The 21,262-nt window shown below is 37.0% G+C and overlaps 1 protein-coding gene across 1 annotated transcript in view; it reads right to left on the bottom strand.

Annotated features, from left to right (window-relative positions):
- Nucleotides 1-21,262, bottom strand: part of RAD54B (RAD54 homolog B) — a 105,708-nt gene that overhangs the window by 29,594 nt on the left and 54,852 nt on the right. The window contains exons 4-8 of the mRNA XM_076005156.1: nt 12,493-12,687; nt 8,657-8,938; nt 4,921-5,083; nt 2,127-2,352; nt 565-772 (exon numbers count right to left, since the gene is read on the bottom strand). Of these exons, the coding sequence (XP_075861271.1) occupies nt 565-772; nt 2,127-2,352; nt 4,921-5,083; nt 8,657-8,938; nt 12,493-12,687 (1,074 nt within the window). The remainder of the gene's footprint in view (nt 1-564; nt 773-2,126; nt 2,353-4,920; nt 5,084-8,656; nt 8,939-12,492; nt 12,688-21,262) is intronic.

The following is a 21,262-nucleotide window of genomic DNA, read 5'->3' as shown; positions in this document are numbered from 1 at the left end:
ATTCTTGAATTTACACATAATTCATCCCACCTTTCCAGACAGTCTGGGCCAAAAGCTTAGGCCAGCAATAAATAATCCACATGTAGCACAGACATATAAAAATAACTGATATTTATACTAAAAACTTACCATGTATCAGCTAATCTTCCAAGAACTTTACATGGACTAATTCCTTTGACCCTCACAAGAACTCTACAAAGTTGAGTTGTGAGGTTCAACAGATAGGAAAATTGAGGCACAGAGAAGCTAAATAACTTGCCTGAAGTTGCACAGCTGTTAAGTGTTGGACTAAGAAACTGAGGCAGGCAGTTCAGCCCTATCTCCTTATGTTCCTTACCATGATACTATTGTGTTTATTCCTCAATAACCCCAAAATCTAGGCCACAGAAAATTACATAGGGATTTGAAGACTGAAAAATCTTAGCAAGAGTCAATTAACACAGGTTTATTACTGTGAATTCCATTCAACACTACCAGTTCTTTGGTTGTTAAGCATCATAATACAAGTCTTATACGTTCCCTGGGCAAAAATTCCAACACATCTTCGCCAAAGTGAATACTGACCAGTTAGAATTATTCTTTTCTCACAAGAGAGGCTAATGAGGGCTGTAGTTGTCTTAATGGCACTATTCTTCAAACGATGCCCCTCATCACAGATTAGAAGATCGAATTTTATATTCTTAATTTGATCCAGAGAACGAAGTAACATTTCATAACTGATGATAAGAACAGAATAAAAGGTAGTTTTGATGAATTCTTCAACTTTGTGGTCCTGAGGAAAAAAAGATAATAGTTAACAAATTATGAGCAGAAACTCTAATTTCTGAAATTATAAGCAGAAATATGTGAAATCAAATTTAAGCAGCATATTCCTGACATTCACCTACCAAGTATTGAAATATGTTACCTTTTTCTGTCTTAGCTTAGGCTGCTATAACAAAATACCTATACTGCTATACAAAATAAATTGGGTGGCTTAAACAATAGACATTTATTTCTCACAGTTCTGGTGGCTAAAAAGTTTAAGATCAGGATGCCAGCATGTTTGGGTTCTGGTGAAAGCCCTCTTCCTGGCTCCCAGAAAGATGCTTTCTTACTGTATCCTCACCTGGTGGAGAGGGTAGGCTCTAATGTCCCTTCCTCTTCTTTTTTTTTTTTGAGACAGAGTCTCCCTTTCTTGCCTAGGCTAGAGTGAGTGCCGTGGCGTCAGCCTAGCTCACAGCAACCTCAGACTCCTGGGCTCAAGCGATCCTCCTGTCTCAGCCTCCCGAGTAGCTGGGACTACAGGCACAAGCCACCATGCCCGGCTGATTTTTTTATATTATATATATTAGTTGGCCAATTAATTTCTTTCTATTTTTATGGTAGAGACGGGGTCTCGCTCAGGCTGGTTTTGAACTCCTGACCTTGAGCAATCCGCCCGCCTCGGCCTCCCAGAGTGCTAGGATTACAGGCGTGAGCCACACGCCCTGGCCTCCTTCCTCTTCTTATAAGGGCAAAAATCTCATCATGGTGCTGGTCCACCCTCATGATCTCAGCTAAACCTAATTACCTCCCTAAGGCCCCACCTCCTAATACTATCATATTGAAAGAGCTTCAACATATGAATTTTGGAGGGACAAGAATTCAGTCCATAACAACTGAAAGTGTAAGCCAGGACTCCATTTTGTGCAAAGGGATTAGGAAGTTACATTCACTTGAAAAACTGCAACATAAAAACTGAATTATTTGCCCGGCGCGGTGGCTCATGCCTGTAATCATAGCTTTCTGGGCGGCCGAGGCGGGCGGATTGCTCGAGGTCAGGAGTTCAAAACCAGCCTGAGCAAGAGCGAGACCCCATCTCTACTATAAATAGAAAGAAATTAATTGGCCAACTAATATATATACAAAAAATTAGCTGGGCGTGGTGGCACATGCCTGTAGTCCCAGCTACTTGGGAGGCTGAGGCAGAAGGATTGCTTGAGCCAGGAGTCTGAGGTTGCTGTGAGCTAAGCTGACGCCATGGCACTCACTCTAGCCTGAGAAACAAAGCGAGACTCTGTCTCAAAAAAAAAACAACAAAAAAAAACTGAATTATTTGAAAAGCTAGAGATTTAAAAATGAGTAAACTTTTAAAAGTCTCTTACCTGATCTACAGTAAATATCTTGATCCTTTCACTTCCCAGCCATTTTTGAAATTCTTTCCTCCAATTATTTACCAAGCTTCCAGGTGTGACAATAAGTGTCTTCTTTATTACTGGCTTGCCTCCATAGGGTCCCTGACATTGTAGGGTCCAGATGAGCGAGATACATTGCAATGTTTTCCCTAAACCCATTTCATCAGCAAGAATAGCTCCATATTTGCCATTCATTCTGTTAGAAATAATTTTACTTCCTTTAATCACAATAGGAAAATATTAAAATCATGAAGAAACCAAAACTGATATCTTATAATTATGACACTGAAGACTCTTCTAACATTTTATTCATCTGCTTTACAACACATTTCTTTTCCATTTTTCATAATTACATCTTTCACATTATATATTGTCAACTAAATTACCAAAACATAAATCTGAAATTAGAGTTGAATCTAAGTCATCTGTTACTATTATATGTACATATTTAGAGGCTAGAAATGAATCCAAGTTTTACATCTACATTTGCATAATTTAACTATAACTTTGTATCTCATCACTAACAGTTGAACAATTTTTATCGGTTTCAGTGTTAGATATCAAAATGGGTTAAAATGCATTGTAATTTTAATCAGCAAGATCTATGGAGCTATATTTTATGATTCTCTTTCAGTAAATGATGTCCTCAACCAAAATAGCTCCCTATACAGTATAAAAAATTAAACACTAAATACTTGATCTAATACATGTAATCTAGTAAGTCTGTTATCCTATAGACATAAATTAATACAACTTAAAATTAAATGTTATTAGAAATATTATTAATAAGACCATGTATTTTTATGCCATTTTATATTTTAAAGCTCTTAGATATATTTGTGTTATATATTTTATATATCTTAGATATATATGTGTTACATATTTTATAATTCTAAGGGAATTAAGGATATTACAAAAAAGTGCAAATATACAGTTGACCCTTGAACAACACAAGTTTGAACTGTGCAGGTCAGACTTTTTTCAGTAAAAGTTACACGGGATTTTCTTGCCTCTCCTGCCTCCCTCTCCACCTCCTCTGCCTCTGCCACCTAGGACAACAAGACTAACTTCTCCTTTTCCTCATCTACCTCAGCCTACTTAGCATGAAAACGATGACGATGAACACCTTTATGATGATTCATTTTCCACTTAATAAACAGTAAATATATTTTCTCTTCCTTATGATTTTCTCAGTAACATTTTCTTTTCTCTAGCTTACTTTATTGTAAGAAACCAGTATATAATACATATAACATACAAAATATATATTAATTGACTGTTTATGTTATCAGTAAGACTTCCAGTCAATAGTAGGCTATTAATAGTTAAGTTCCTGGGGATTCAAAAGTTATATGCAAATTTTCGACTGCACAGAGGGGTTGTTGCCGCTAACTCCCAAATTGTTCAAGGATCAACTGTGGTTTGTTAATTAATTTTATTTCTTTTTTTGTAGAAATAAAAACCAATATGTGATTTTATACATGTCTTTCATTTCAAGGTATAGAGAAAAAATCATAAACATGAATTACAGCCACTTTTATTGTTTTAGATCAGCAATTTGCCAACACAGGATCAAATGTCAGCCAAATGAGATTTAGTGAATAGCAGAGAGAAAATAGAGATCTATCCTTCCACGGTAGAGGGAAGGGAACAAGTAGGAAGCCTTTGTTGATAAAATGTGTCTTAAGCAGAATTTTAAGGGGTAAATAGGAATTCACTTACACTAATTGGGCAGTTTTATATAGTTGGAGCTTGAAATGAATTCCAAGCAGGAAAATACAAAAATATGAAGCCAGTAAGGTAAGGAGAAAACAAAAGATGAAGAGACTTATCCTTGAGAGTTTAGATTGTAAATCAGCATCTCCCAAACATCAGTCTGTAATGGCTATCATCACAATTTTTTGCCATGTTATTACTTATTATTTTTCTTTAAATCAACTCATTTTTTAACTTAACTTTAACTTGAAAACTTTAACTTAACCTTAACTTGAAAACTCTTTCTAAGCATAATTTGTGAATCCAAAAGTTTAATGTTCTATTTTTTCTAATAACTCATTAACTAAATATAGTACTATTAAAATTAAAAACAAGGCTTATCCATTTGATACCTCAAAATGGTCCCACATACCACCAGTGGCTTGGGGATACCAGATTGGGAGATGCTGCTCTAAATTCTGAAAGTCTCTGAATGATTTTAAGTAAGGGAATGCCATGTTCAGAATTGTTTTTCAGAAAACTCAAGCTGGTGGCTATAAGTAGAATAGATCTGAGAAGCGTCAGAAGCTGAAACACAAGTTAGGAGCCACTGCAATAGGCCAGATAAAATGACATCAGTTACTAGAGCTGCTGCACTGAGATGCAAGATAAGATTACGGAGCCAATGATATTTAGGAGATTAAAATAATTAAAAGTTGAAGTTTGATTAGATTCAAAGGTGAGAGAGAAGAAATCAAAGATGACACCCAGGTCAACTGAGATAAGTTAGAACTCCAAAAGAAAGAGCAGATATGGGGCCAGGCATGGAGGATCACGCCTGTAATCTCGGCACTTTGGGAGGATGTCTGGCACATGGCATCCATCAAGAACTACTTTTGGAATAAATGCACACAGTAAGTACTACTCACCTTTCCTACCAATTCAAATTCATGATGTACCCTCAAGATTCATTATATTAATAATATCAGGTTCTTCTTAGAAAACCATCATTATGTTACAGGTTAAATTAAAACTCAGATTAAACTAACCAAATGATTTGTTTTCCTACCTCATTCCCATCACACATTCATAAAGGAATATGACTCCTTCTTTCTGATGTGGTCGAAGATGATATACAAGGTGAGGATCTATCACTACATCCACAAGAGGGAAACAGTTCTTATTGAACATCCACTGATGATTCTTATCTGGTTGTGGCATAACAAGGGAATCTTAAAAAATGGTAAAAGTACAATTATAAATGTATTGTAACTTCACTTTGTCAGAAACTAACATTATCTTGTTTCCATTATTCCTATGACAGAACTGTTTGCCATCAATTGTAGCCAAAAAAATCCAAAATTTAGTAACTAATGCTAAGCAAAGGTACAGAATTTTTTAAAAAATGATCTCATGCCTTACCGATGTAAGATTTCATGCAAAAAATTACAAAAAAGGTTTCCAAACTTCATATGCCCAAAAGTGCTTAGAAACCACCAAAATTCACTATTGTCTAATAAGGAATTCAATGAGCCACAACATTCAATAGTTCAGTATTCACAGCATAGAGAACTATTTCCCACTGAAAGAACAGGCTGGAATTTTGCCAAGATGCACTTGCCAAGGCTCACAGTTTCTCATTCTGAAAAGGCTTCCCAAACTTAACATAAAAGCTCTCTATATATTTTCAGTCCTGTACACATTAATAACGACCATTACTCCTATCAATCAGAAATTAGAAAGGATGATAGATCTTCCATTGACTTAGTCATCATTATTTATTTAAAGTTAATTACTACTTCATGAATGTCAAGTTCATGAACCTTTGTAAAGCAGCATGAAGTAACCATCAAATAGCAATGTAATTTTTCAGAAATACACTAACACAATTTAAAATATTTACTGAAATATCACTGAAAAAGGCAAAATCAAACATAACTAGTAGGCGGATTTTAACTGATAAATCTGAAGTGACATAATAAACCCATCAAAATTATTTTGGAGCCGGGCACGGTGGCTCACGCCTGTAATCCTAGCACTCTGGGAGGCTGAGGCGGGCGGATTGCTCGAGGTTAGGAGTTCGAAACCAGCCTGAGCAAGAGCGAGACCCCGTCTCTACTATAAATAGAAAGAAATTAATTGGCCAACTAATATATATAGAAAATTAGCCAGGCATGGTGGCGCATGCCTGTAGTCCCAGCTACTCGGGAGGCTGAGGCAGGAGGATTGCTTGAGCCCAGGAGTTTGAGGTTGCTGTGAGCTAGGCTGACGCCATGGCACTCACTCTAACTTGGGCAACAAGCGAGAGTCTGTCTCAAAAAAAAAAAAAATTATTTGGGGAGTATATATACATATCTACATCATGGTTAAAAAAACTGAATTTGATTAAAAGAAAAAGAAAAAAGAGAAGGACAAGCAAAGGAGAAGGGGAGACAAAAAGAAATAGGTTTCAGTAGATTAAATATCCATCAATGTGGAAATATAGAGTCACGGGAGTAAGAGTTTGATCATGTTTACACTAAGCAATTACCCATAGGACAAGTTTTTGTAGGTTTCTAAGTAACTGAAAGGAACTTTCAGCTTTCAGGTCAATTCCTGTTAGGTAGAGGATTAGGAAGTGAAAATGGAAAATTTAGTCATTGGCTTTTCCCTATATCCTCATAGCAAAGCAAGAGTGTATTCCTCATGAACCTCCAACCAAGAAATGCCCTGTTTTCTTTCCCTATCTTTTGAAAAGGACAAGGAAAAAGATAGAGGTGAAAAATCACATACTGCTCAATCAAGAAGGACTGTAGGATCATTAAGTCATCTAATAAAAAACCCCATCTTCACAAAGAATAAACCTAAACAGCCACAATAATGGAACACTACTTCAAATTTTAAGATGCCTCTTTATCTTCAAAATGATGAGACATTATTTAATACTAACAAAGTCTCTCACACATTAATTTTAAGTCTATAATCTAATTCTATCCTTGGCATGGTAAAATAAATAAATGAGAATAATCAACCATTTACACAAAGTGCTTATATATAGAAGCATACACATATATACAAAAATATATTCACATATATTACATACATATATATGTACACACACATACCCATACAAACATAAATGTCACAATAAAATTTTTCATTCACTCAATAAATATTTATTGGACAGAATATATATTAATATTAGGAACTGTAAATCTCTATGGTATTTATTAGGACCCACGTTTTACACACAAAGAGGCAAAACATTAGTAAGGTGCCTACCTCCAAAAGGTCAAAGAACCAGTTAGTTCAATGGCAAAAACTATGATAACTCATAACTTTGAATAAGCACAGTATACTTTGCAGTTTCCCACAGCCCTCTATTGTGTAATAGGAAGTACAAAGAGAAAGAAGAATAAAGAGGAGAAGGAGGGGTGTTAAAAGAGCTGGTGGTAAAAGCAAAATATTTGTATAAATAGAGAAAATTCAGAAGCATAAACTTCTACTCTCTACATTTCAACTATGTCTTTAGAATAAGCTAATACAGAACTAGGAGGGGATTGTTTTGGTTTTGTTCTTTTGAGACAGGGTCTCGCTCTGCCACCCGGGCTTAGGAGGGGGTTTTTTTGAGACAGGGTCTCACTCTGCCACCCAGGCTAGCGTACAGTGGTGTGATCATAGCTCACTGCAGCATCAAACTCCTGGGCACAAACTCTCCTGCCTCAGCCTCCCAAGTAGCTGGGAATACAGACATGCATCATGACACTCAGCTAATTTTTTCTATTTTTAGTAGAGACAGGGTCTCACTCTTGCTCAGGCTGGTCTTGAACTCCTGACCTCAAGCAAGCCTCCCGCCTTGGCCTCCCAGAGTGCCAAGATTATAGGCTTGAGCCACTGCGCCCAGCCTAAAAGTTTTTAATTTGTGTTTTTGTCCCAATAATGTCATTGACTTTTTGAATTTAGCTAAGTCAGTTCATCTTTCTGGGCCTCAGTTTCTTCAAATGAGGGGACTGATCTAAATGATTTCAAAGACTCCTTTATCTAGAAACTTATACTTCCATAATACTTACAAAGAGGAAAAATCATTATTACATTAGATACTTTTATTTTGCTACTGTTAAGAAAGAAGCCTACTCTGTATCTCCCAACTTCTACATCCACTACACTGTATTTTCATTCACATTTACTTGTCCTCCCTACTAATGAGAAGCTCTGTGATAACAGTTTTATTTCTAGGCCCACTGCATAAAAGGCAATCAATAAATATTTGCTGAGTGAATGGTCAAATAAAAGAACAAGCAGAAACAGGTTAAGTTTCATTCTTTTAATGTGATTTTTAAAATTAAATTCATCAATGTGAAAATTAACTCATTGTATTGAACTTTCAACAGTAAAATTTGAATTCTTTGCATGATATTTTACCATTCAATATTTTAATATGCTAATGCTTATGATTGGGGCATATAATCTTCAACCCGGAAGTATAACCATAATCTTGATTCATAAATTTATTAATTTTTCTCTTTACTAAAAATGTTTTATTCAAAATTATAGATGTGTATGTATACATCTACAATTTAGGTATGTTTCCTTCAACACATGTATTTTGATTACTGTATTCTTGGGATTACACATTTATATATGAAATAATTACCAAACTATACTGTTATTCAATTTCAACATTATCCTTTATGTCAGATTGTGTACATGAAGAAAAATTTATACTTTCACCTAAAAACTTTAAAAAAAATTTAAACTTCAAATTCACACACCAAAAATTTTTTTAAAGTAAAAACAGAATATTCAAATTATTTTAGAAATCTTACTTGGTGTATGTGGATCATGGCGTGGTTTGTAATTTTGGAAATCATTCTGTCTATTTTCCTTTGAACTTGGTTTACAGACACTTTTGAAAGGGTTAGAGAAACACTTCCTGGAAGCCTGAGAAGAACTTGGGATAGCGGGACTTCCTACTCCATGCTGAAAACACCTGCCACTGCTGAAGTCATCTGGAGAGATTATACCCATGACTTCTATTTCTTTTCCACCAATCATCAGTGTTTGGCCCTCTTCAATGTTTTCAAGCTCTTTGAATTTATATCCAATGCCTTTAAGTTGAAAAAGAAAAAAATTAATTGAATTAACTGACATTCTCAAATGACCCAATAGTCACCTTCCCATAACTATACAGCATATAAACCATGCTGTGCTTTGAATGTAAATAGTCCTGTATAACTCATTAGCCAGAATGGAAACATAACTTATCATTTTAGTGGGAAAAAAAAATTAGCCATGCTTTGTTAACATGCTTGTTGTATAACAACAACAAAAACAAAAATTAGCCATGCCTTAGAGAAAACAAGACTGTTTTTTATTATTGAAAACAGTCTACTGTACTCTTTAAAGTTTTCCCATCTCTTATTAAGAAAATGTTAATAGTTTGATAGGCTATATGGACCCTCCTTTCTTGTAAATAAACTAAAGAAACACCATGGTATCTCTAGTTCCACTTAAACACAGCTGTAAACATAAAGGAGAATTAGAGCAATTGCTACCACAACTAATACCTACTGTGCCACATGAGAAAGCAAAGATAAAATATAGTTGTGACAAGAGACCACTGATCGTCAAGTTCTAGCTCTTTAATAAATAGTGGAGGGCCGGGCGTGGTGGCTCATGCCTGTAATCCTAGCTCTCTGGGAGGCCAAGGCGGGCGGATTGCTGGAGGTCAGGAGTTCGAAACCAGCCTGAGCAAGAGCGAGACCCCATCTCTACTATAAATAGAAAGAAATTAATTGGCCAACTAATATATACATAGAAAAAATTAGCCGGGCATGGTGGCGCATGCCTGTAGTCCCAGCTACTCGGGAGGCTGAGGCAGGAGGATCGCTGGAGCCCAGGAGTTTGAGGTTGCTGTGAGCGAGGCTGACGCCACAGCACTCACTCTAGCCTGGGCAACAAAGCAAGACTCTGTCTCAAAAAAAAAAAAAAAAAAAAAAAAAAATAGTGGAATATTTTGTAATTTAATCTTTTTTTTTTTTTTTTTGGAGACAGAGTCTTGCTTTGTTGCCCAGGCTAGAGTGAGTGCTGTGGCGTCAGACTCGCTCACAGCAACCTCAAACTCCTGGGCTCCAGCGATCCTCCTGCCTCAGCCTCCCGAGTAGCTGGGACTACAGGCATGCGCCACCATGCCCGGCTAATTTTTTCTATGTATATATTAGTTGGCCAATTAATTTCTTTCTATTTATAGTAGAGATGGGGTCTCGCTCTTGCTCAGGCTGGTTTCGAACTCCTGACCTCCAGCAATCCGCCCGCCTCGCCCTCCCAGAGTGCTAGGATTACAGGCGTGAACAATCTAATCTTTTAATAAAAGGATTTGTTCTGTGAAATTTGGATTCAGTCCAGGGGCCACACTTTGGGATCTGCAGGGCCACATGTGGCCCCAAGGCCACAGCTTCCCTTTTATATCAAATTTATTTAAAAGAAAAACTGCTTGGATTATATAACTTGCAAATTTAACTCCAGGTTGATACATTTATTAAAGTCAAAATTAAATAGCTAAGTCCTATGTTTGGATGCTTTCATTTTGAAAACCAACACAATCCCCTTTTTTATTTAAACCAGTAGATCTCAACATCTGGCCAGATACTAGAATCGGCTGGCAACCTAAAATATACTTATGCCCAGTCCTTCTCCCTACCATCCAGGCCAAATAAATCAGATACTCAGTAGTCAGGGCCTGGGCATCGGCATTTTTAAAAGCACCTCAGGTGATTCTACTTGGATAGTCAGGGTAAAAACTCAATAGTTTAAGCCTAATTTGCATTTTTGTGCTACTTGCAACTCAAAGATCATTTTATTATAAACTATACATTCATAAAACCATGCATACTATACCTGATCAGTAAGAGATATTCCAGAGTAATTTTGATAATTTTTACCTCTCTAGCTGGATTTAGAATATAATTTCACTCAAGAAACACCACCAGAGGCCAGGCGAAGTGGCTCACGCCTATAATCCTAGCTCTCTGGGAGGCCGAGGAGGGTGGATTGTTTGAGCTCAGGAGTTCGAAACCAACCTGAGCAAGACCAAGACCCTGTCTCTACTATAAATAGAAAGAAATTAATTGGCCAACTAATATATATAGAAAAAATTAGCCAGGCATGGTGGCGCATGCCTGTAGTCCCAGCTACTTGGGAAGCTGAGGCAGGAGGATTGCTTGAGCCCAGGAGTTTGAGGTTGCTGTGAGGGGAGGGGAGGGGAGGGGAGGGGAGGGGAGGGGAGGGGAGGGGAGCCTTACCACTAAGCTCATTTTTCCATGCAGCCATCCATACTGAGAAAGACACAGAAGCTTCCGGGCCACGTGAGCCACGGCCACATCGGCAAGCACCGGAAGCACCCAAGAGGCCGGGGTAATGCTGGTAGCATGCATCACCACAGGATCAACTTTGACAAATAGGCTACTACAAAGTTCTGGGGAAGCCGGGCGCGGTGGCTCACGCCTGTAATCCTAGCTCTCTGGGAGGCTGAGGCGGGCGGATTGCTCAAGGTCAGGAGTTCGAAAGCAGCCTGAGCAAGAGTGAGACCCCGTCTCTACTATAAATAGAAAGAAATTAATTGGCCAACTAATATATATATAAAAAAAATTAGCCGGGCATGGTGGCGAATGCCTGTAGTCCCAGCTACTTGGGAGGCTGAGGCAGCAGGATTGCTTGAGCCAGGAGTTTGAGGTTGCTGTGAGCTAGGCTGACGCCATGGCACTCACTCTAGCCTAGGCAACAAAGCAAGACTCTGTCTCAAAAAAAAAAAAAAAAAAAAAAGTTCTGGGGAAAGGAAAGCTCCCAAAGTAGCCAGTCATCTGTGAAGGCCAAGTTTTTCAGCAGAAGAGCTGAGGAGAAGATTAAGGGTGTTGGGGGAGCTTCTGTCTTGGTGGCTTGAAGCCACATGGAGGGAGGTTCATTAAATGCTGACATGCTTGTTCCAAAAAAAAACCCAAAAAACTATGAACTATATTTTTTAATGAATGAACATTTAAAAGATATTTTATAATTATAGACGATTCTCATTGTGAGAGACAATGGAAAAAAACTATAGTTGGCTTTAGGCATTCTGAATTTATAGAGCTAACTTGTGTTGTGCTGGCAACATTGTGTAACACAAATAATGGCAACTTCCAATTTAAATGTATTAATCTAGGTCAGGCCTAACCATTATCTCTTTGCTCTGTTTCTCAAAATTTTATTGAGTAGCACTGAAATTAGCTATCATTCAACTTCTGATATCAATATTTTTTTTCAATTATAATCACTTAGCAGTCTGCAAAAAGAAAAACAGTACACCAAGACAAACAGCTTAATCTCAGAAAAGTATCAAAATAACTGTCTGTTGCTAGCTGATTATTTTTGGAAAAAATGAAACCATGGGATAGGATTTGCCTCAATGAGCTAACACAGGTCATATGATTGTTACTAACCATTAATACTTCATAATGGCTCACTAACCATTATGAGGTAATTTTATCTTACATAGTTGAGGCATGAAAGTCAATTAAAGACCATCTTAATCTGTCTCTTTATAAAACCCAATTATATTTCAATTATGTGATTGGAAATATATACTAATTTTAGCCCAAATCATAAACATTAGATAATATTGCAATACCTCTTCCAATGTCTTTGCCTTCCAAATTCTTTAATGTAAACGACCTTCCTTTTATAATAAGAACAGCATCACCTTCCCACTTTTTGTGTTTTTTCTTTGAAGCTTTACACCAAACAACACTGAAATATTTAACTAGGCTATCAGGTTCCTCTTCTTGTCCCTTGGATACTGTTACTTCTTTAGGGGCTGAATGAACTAGAATAAAAAATAAAAATAAAAACCCACATTATTAAAGATGACTTTAATATGTAAGTAAGTAGTAAAGACACTGAATCAAAAAAAGCACAAAAAAATCAGATTGTATTAAGTAGTATGAAACAATACTCAATCATACTCATGTTAGCACTTTATAAACCAAGAAATCCACATGTCAGGTGCTAGCAATACCATGAGGAGAATAAATGTAAATTTCTTATTGTCACAGTCATATGAACTCAATTGAAGTAGAATAATATAAGCATTGTAAACACTTTAAAGCTCTAGGAATTAAAGATATTATTTCAACATCTATAGCATGAAAAACATCTAAAACAATGTTTTGGCAAGCTGATTTAATTAACAGTAACAAGTCAAGGAAAAGTAACATTGCAGAGTTCTCTGAAAGAAAAACCTGTAATTTCTTATTTATTTTTAAGTGACAAATAAAAGTGCATGTACTTATGTATACAATATGCTATTTTCATATATGTATCAAAACATTATTGTGGAATGGCTAAATTAAGCTAATTAACATATCTATTACCTCATATAACTCATTTTTTGTGGTAAGAATATTTGAAAACTAATTTCTTAGCATATTTCAAGTATATACTAACTATAGTCACCATGTTGTACAATAGAGCTCTTGAACTTATTCCTCAACTGAAATTTTGGATCCTTGGACCAACATTTTTCCAATGCCCCATCCCCACCCCAATCGCTGGTGACTATCATTCTACTCTCTGCTTCTATGAATTCAATTTTTTCAGATTCCACATGTAAGTAGGATCATACAGTAATTGTTTTTCTGTGACTAGCTTATCTCACTAAGCACAATATTCCCTAGGTTAACCCATTTTGTCAAAAATGACAGGATCTCCTTCTTTTTAAGGCTGAATAATATTCCATTGTGTATAAATACCACATTTTTTAATCCATTCACCCATCGATGGGCACTTAGGTTGATTCCATATCTTGACTAATGTTAATATAATGCACCAATGAACATGGGAGTGCTGATATCTCTTTGATATACTTATTTTCTTCATATATATACCCAAGAGTGGAATTGCTGGACCGTGATATGTAACTTTTTTTTCCAAATAAGAACAAATACAAAACAGCAAAGTAGAAGTGAGACCAAATTGTATTAAAATGTCTTTGTTTCATAGCTAAAGCTCCTCACCTAACTTGTATGTTAAATTTTCAATGGCTGGATAAAAGGTAGTCTAGCTGAAAACAATAAAATCTCATTTGCCCATTACCAAAGAACACTTCACCATGTGTTTTATCTGATACACACCTGAACCAAGGAAGTTATCAAAACTTTGCTTAAAAAGCAAAGTGAGGCCGGGCACGGTGGCTCACGCCTGTAATCCTAGCACTCTGGGAGGCCTGCTCAAGGTCAGGAGTTCGAAACCAGCCTGAGCAAGAGCGATACCCCGTCTCTACTATAAATAGAAAGAAATTCATTGGCCAACTAATATATATAGAAAAAATTAGCCGGGCATGGTGGTGCACGCCTGTAGTCCCAGCTACTTGGGAGGCTGAGGCAGAAGGATTGCTTGAGCCCAGGAGTTTGAGGTTGCTGTGAGCTAGGCTGACGCCACGGCACTCAAAGCGAGAGCCTGGGCAACAATCTGTCTCAAAAAAAAAAAAAGCAAAGTGAAATAATTTTCTACCTTTTAAAATACACCACTTACACGTGCCATGTGATAGGACTTAATGAGAAGAACACAGCGTGGCGGCCAATGCTGCATCACCTGGATCTAATCACAAGGAACACCAGACAGCAAGGCTGAGGCACTGTTTCATATTAAAGGGAACTAATGGGACATGACAACTAAATGCAACGCATGATCCTGGATTGGATCCTGGGTCAGGGAGAAAAAGTTATAGAGGGCATTATTGGGAAAATTAATGAACTTGGAATATAAATTCTTGATTAAATGATAGCAGTGTTTCAACAGTAAATCTTCCAGCCAGGCGCAGTGGCTCACGCCTGTAATCCTAGCACTCTGGGAGGCCGAGGCGGGCGGATTGCTCGAGGTCAGGAGTTCGAAACCAGCCTGAGCAAGAAAGACCCTGTCTCTACTAAAAATAGAAAGAAATTAATTGACCAAATAAAAATATATATACAAAAAATTAGAAAATATGTATACAAAAAATTAGCTGGGCATGGTGGCACATGCCTGTAGTCCCAGCTACTCGGGAGGCTGAGGCAGCAGGATTGCTTGAGCCTAGGATTCTCAGGTTGCCGTGAGCTAGGCTGACGCTACGGCACTCACTCTAGCCTGGGCACAAAGTGAGACTGTCTCAAAAAAAAAAACAGGCCGGGCGCAGTGGCTCACGCCTGTAATCCCTGTAATCCTAGCACTCTGGGAGGCCGAGGCGGGCGGATTGCTCAAGGTCAGGAGTTCAAAACCAGCCTGAGTGAGACCCTCTCTCTACCATAAAAATAGAAAGAAATTAATTATCCAACTAATATATATAATCTAAAAATCAGCCGGGCATGGTGGCTCATGCCTGTAGTCCCAGCTACTCGGGAGGCTGAGGCAGGAGGATCGCTTGAGTCCAGGAGTTTGAGGTTGCTGTGAGCTAGGCTGACACCACAGCACTCACTCTAGCCTAGGCAAGAAAGCGAGACTCTGTCTCAAAAAAAAAAAAAAAAAACAGTAAATCTTCCTAATTTAATAATTGACATTTTGGTCAACCACAGACCACACATATGATGGTGGTTCCATAAGATTTGAATGCCATATTTTTATTGTACCTTTTCTATGTTTAGATACGCAAACAGCACTGTGTTACAAAGGCCTATGGTATTCAGTACAGTAACAGCTGTACAGGTTTGTTGCCTAGGAGCAGTAGGATATGCCATATAGCCTAGGTGTCTAGTAGGCTATGCCATCTAGTTTTATCTAAGTTCCATGATGTTCACTCACACAACAAAATTGCCTAAAGACATATTTCTCAGAATCTATGCCCATTGTTAAGTGACACATGATTGTACTCTAAATCAATAAATCAACATGGTTCGGTAAAAGGGCCAAACAAAACCTGATTCTTTGTTTTTTTAAATAAATATGGAAGTGTAGGGGGAATTAGTGCATCATTTTAGGAGCAATAAAGAGCTTTTAACAAGGTCACTCTTCCTACTTGATAAATTCCTTTCCCCACAATAAATCATGGAAAAGGCTATAGCATGGAAAATACTGGTCAAGATTATTCTATGATGTGTTATGTTTCAGGAAGAAACACATGCAGAAAAAGGGAAGTTTTAATACCAGAAAAAGTTGTCTACCCCCACTTCAAGTACCCAAATACCCCACCCAATCACTGCCTCTGCCTCTTCAAATTTCCAGTCACTCCTCAGCTACTCTAATCTGGCTTGCAATAGTCTTTCCCCAAAACTGCCCTTGCTAAAGGTCACCAGGAGCTCTTTGTCAATAAATCTACAGGTTATTTTTTAGTTCTAACCAAATTTCTCAAAAGCACTGGACATTATTGACCACTTCCTCTTTGAAATACTAAACTCTTATTTGTTGTAGCTTCTGTGACACCCTTCAAATTTTCCTCTCACTTCTTTGGTTGCTTCTTCTTAGACATTTTTGCCAGTTTTATATATCATCTACCTTTTATTAATATTTAGTGGAGTTCTTCAGAACTGGGTTCTAGGCCCTCTTCTCTGACTGTGCACCACTCCTCTTTAATTAACTCATCAACTCCCATGTCTTCAATACAATCTGGGTACTAACAACTATTTTTTTTCTCTAGCTCAGATTACAACTCTAGATCCATGTATCTGTATATCCAATTGCCTCCTAGATATGTCTATATCAATGTCTTATAAAAATCTCAAACTTATCATGTCCACTTATCTCCAAAAATTGTTCTTCCTTTATCTTCCCATGTCCCATACTTATTCAAGCTAGAAAACTGGAAATCATCCTTAACACTTTCCACTTTTTCAGTCTCCCAGCCAATCTGCCACAAAATCCAGACAATTCTGCCCCTCTACAAGGTTCTCAAAGCTATGTATTATTTCTGCCTTCTCCATGGCCTCCACTTTTTTTTTTCTTAATCTCTGATCTGGATTTCTATACTATTGCAGGACTTCCCAAGAGATCTACTGAGATCTTTTCTGGCCATCTCTATTCCCTAAAATCATTTCTCAGATTTATTATAGTTATCTACCTTTAAATGTAAATCTGATCAAGGCCGGGGGTGGTGGCTCAAACCTGTAATCCTAGCACTCTGGGAGGCTGAGGCTGGTGGATTGCTCAAGATAAGGAATGAATTGGAAACCACTCTGAGCGAGACCCCATCTCTACTAAAAATAGAAAGAAATTAATTGGCCAACTAAAAATATATAGAAAAACTTAGCCCGGCATGGTGGCACATGCCTGTAGTCCCAGCTACTCAGGAGGCTGAGGCAGAAGGATCGCTTGAGCCTGCGAGTTTGAGGTTGCTGTGAGTTAGGCTGACACCATGGCACTCTAGCCAGGCAACACAGTGAGACTCTGTCTAAAAAAAAAAAAAACAATGTATATCTGACCATATATCCCTCTTACTTAAAATCCATTAATTATCTTGAAGGAAGCATGCTACTTCCAGCCATAAGGACTTTTTCCTATCTTCTTCCAACTCACTTATCTAAATTAATTTCTACTCCTCTGTACAGCTTAAACTTCCCTGATTGCCAAATCAGATCAAGTTGCCCTAATACCTCAGCAATATCTCAACAATAGGTTATGTAATAAATTATTTAATGTCAGCCTTTCCCGCTAAACTATAAAGTTTTGAGGAGGGGTCTATTTTGATTTTGTCCATCACCATATTCCCAAAGCAACAGATGCTTTTCAAAACTGCTATATTGACTCTAGGTACATTTTGACTTATTTATGAAAATATTTAATTAAAATAGAATTATCTTAAAATTCATTTCCATTATTGTCCATTTTATTTTCATTTTAAAGATTTATTACCTTCAGGGGATCAATTATTTTCCAAGTAAAATTTATAACAAAAATTTGACTCAATCACTCTTCATATATCATGTTTTACAGATTATAACTTTTACCAATGAGTTTTTATAAACATAATTTCTACAAAATGCAGTTTTACTGAGTTAAATTTCACATACAAGAATATTAAGATTGTATTAATGCATCATTTAGTCAAGAAAATTTACCAGTTCCTAAATTAGAAGTTGTTGGTCATGTGTTATTTTTATTGTTTTACCAAGTTTGATTTTCTCAGATAAAATTTTGAGGTTTTCAGCATTAACAAAAAAGATGCTTTGATAAGTTTTGTTTTGTTTCGTTTTGTTTTTTGTGAGACAGAGTCTCACTCTGGTTGCCCAGGCTAGAGTGCCACGGCGTCAGCCTAGCTCACAGCAACCTCTAACTTCTGGGCTCAAGCAATCCTGTTGCCTCAGCCTCTCAAGTAGCTGGGACTACAGGCATGTGCCACCATGCCTGGCTAATTTTTTGTATATATATATTTTTTAGTTGACCAATTAATTTCTTTCTATTTTTAGTAGAGACGGGGTCTTGTTCTTGCTCAGGCTGGTTTCAAACTCCTGACCTTGAGCGATCCGCCTCAGCCTCCCAGAGTGCTAGGATTACAGGCATGAGCCACTATGCCCACCCGGCTGCTTTGAAAAATTTTTGAACTCCAAAAAGTTTTGCAGTGTGCGACTTCAGCCAATTTTAATTAGTTTCCTTTTTGTATTAATGTACCAGTAGCAAGCACTGTACACTGAATAGAAGACTGACGATATCTTTCTGCATTTTCACAAGTTGTTCATCCATTTTTTATTAGTTATCCAAGAGAAAAGTGTAATTCCCCTTTAACTAGTTCAAGATTGCCCCAAAGTGGGAATAAAAAGAATGTATTCACCAAAATGGCTGGGAAAAACATCCTAGAGTCAAATACTCTGTTGTATTCCCAGGGTCTAAAGGAATGACTCTTATGTCCAAAACCCTCCTTGCTGCCTTCCTCAACCCCAGGAAAAATATGAACAAAAGACAATAATTCTGAGAATTCAGAAATTACTTGTAATTTACTTTGAAATACCATAAGATTCCAAGACTTAGATACACCCTTTTCTTTTGCAGAATGGTATGAACTATGATGCCAGACTGGCTGGGTTTGAATCTTGAGTCTGCCACTTACTAGTTCTGTGACACTGAACAAGTTACTCTAACCCCTTTGTGACAGTTTATGAATCTATAAAATGAACGTAATACTAACACCTACCTCAAAGACCTACTGTGAGCATAGATTAACAAAAGTATGTAAAACAGACTAGTACTTGCCACATAGTAAGTGCTGCCTAAATGTTTGCTACCATCATCACCATTTAGTCCTTGTCACTTTCCCATTTAGTCCCATTTAAAAAATTATGCAGGCCATAGGGCAGGGAAGGGAGGGGGCAAATTATGCTAAAAAAAGTAGAATCAAAATCATTAGGAACATGGGATCATCGAACATAACTTTCTATATCTAGACAATTTGTATTACACAACCTATTGACTAACTTGCTATGTGCCAGAATAACCACCTCTAACAATTCCATTCTAATTGTAATTTTTTGTTTCATTTTATTTTTTGAAACAGAGTCTTGCTCCATTGCCCAGGCTAGTGTGCCATAGCATCAGCCTAGCTCACAGCAGCCTCAAAATCCTGGGCTCAAGTGATACTGCCTCAGCCTCCTAAGTAGGTGGGACTATTGGCACGTGCCACAATACCCAGCTGATTTTTTCTATTTTTAGTAGAGACAGTCTCACTCTTGCTCAGGCTTGTCTCAAACTCCTGACCTCAAGCAATCCTCCCCACCTTGGCCTCCCAGAGTGCTAGGATTACAGGCATGCGCCACCACCCCAGGTCTGTAATATTTTATTTCTAAACTTGGCTCTGACCTATTTCCCCCTTGGCCCTGTAATGTACTAGTGAAATCAATTCCTAAAAATGGTCTGCATAAACAAGAGACTTGAAGGCCTAGCAGAAAGATTCACAACAGAAGGATGTTTAAAACTATGCTTTGATAAAAGAGAAATAAGGAAAAAATGTAATTTGATATTAATAGTAAACATTATCATCTTAATGAATGAGTCCTAAGAATGGCCACTCCAGGGTGGGATGACTTAAATGGACATCCCATAAACCCAGGCATTTAATATTTTTTTGTTTAACAATTCTAAATACACACATTGTTTTCAAGGGCACAAATAAAATTTAAAACATACCATATAATCAAATTAAATAAAGAATGTAAATACTCTTACCGATTGTATCTTCTGAATTTTAAAATTACCGAAACCTACCAAAACTTTTAATATGCATTAACATATAACTGCAATATAAATTTAAGATTGAAATAGTTTTTATTACACTAAAAATTATACAAACAATATACAAATCCCTTCAAACACAATAATCATCCAAGTTTTCTTTACCTAATAAGAGATTGAATGTCAACCAAATACAAGTATTATGTATGAAATAAACCTAACAGATATTTCTTTGCATTAAAGATCATTTTCTGAATTATACTTTACAAGCATGACAGCAACTATACATTTCATCATTTCTTCAATATCTCATGTAAGAGCATATATGCAGTTAAGTACTAAAAACGGGGGAAAAATTAAATAAACTACAATATTCCCAGATATGTAAACTACCTCCCCAGCATTTTGAATTCATTTAAATAATTAGAAAAGTTATTCATCAATTTCAATTCTGACATTCCAATCACTGAACATGCAAAGCTTTATTTTGAAAAAAAAACCTCATACACTGTTGATGGAAGTATAAAATGATACAATCACTTTAGAAAAAGGTCTGGCAGTTTCTTAAAGGTTAAATATATATGGTTCTCTAGTACTATGCCCACAAAAAAACTTGCACAAGAATATTCATAGAAGCTTTATACACAATAGCCCAAATCTGAAAATTGCCCAGAAGCCATCAAAAGATAACAGATAAACAAATTATGCTATATTTATAATGGAATATTATTCAGCAACAAAAAACAATAAACTACTAATAAGAGGATGGATGAACATAGATTAAATATTAAAAACATTAAAATGGATGAAAAAATAGAAAATATACATACTGTATTCCAATTATATGAAAGTCTAGAACAGGCAAAACTTATTTATGATTTTTTTTTTTTTTTTTTGAGACAGTCTCGCTTTGTTGTCCAGGCTAGAGTGAGTGCCGTGGCGTCAGCCTAGCTCACAGCAACCTCACACTCCTGGGCTCCAGCGATCCTTCTGCCTCAGCCTCCCGAGTAGCTGGGACTACAGGCATGCGCCACCATGCCCGGCTAATTTTTTTTTTTATATACATATCAGTTGGCCAATTAATTTCTTTCTATTTATAGTAGAGACGGGGTCTCGCTCTTGCTCAGGCTGGTTTTGAACTCCTGACCTTGAGCAATCCGCCCACCTCGGCCTCCCAGAGAGCTAGGATTACAGGCGTGAGCCACCGCGCCCGGCCTATGATTTTTTAAAAATTGGAACAATGTTTGAGATCTTAGGAGATTATTAGGAAGGGG

Source organism: Microcebus murinus, chromosome 7, assembly GCF_040939455.1.
Source record: "Microcebus murinus isolate Inina chromosome 7, M.murinus_Inina_mat1.0, whole genome shotgun sequence".
NCBI classification, from domain to species: domain Eukaryota; kingdom Metazoa; phylum Chordata; class Mammalia; order Primates; family Cheirogaleidae; genus Microcebus; species Microcebus murinus.
Note: the sequence above shows the minus strand (reverse complement) of the source record. Positions and strands in the feature narration are given on the sequence as shown.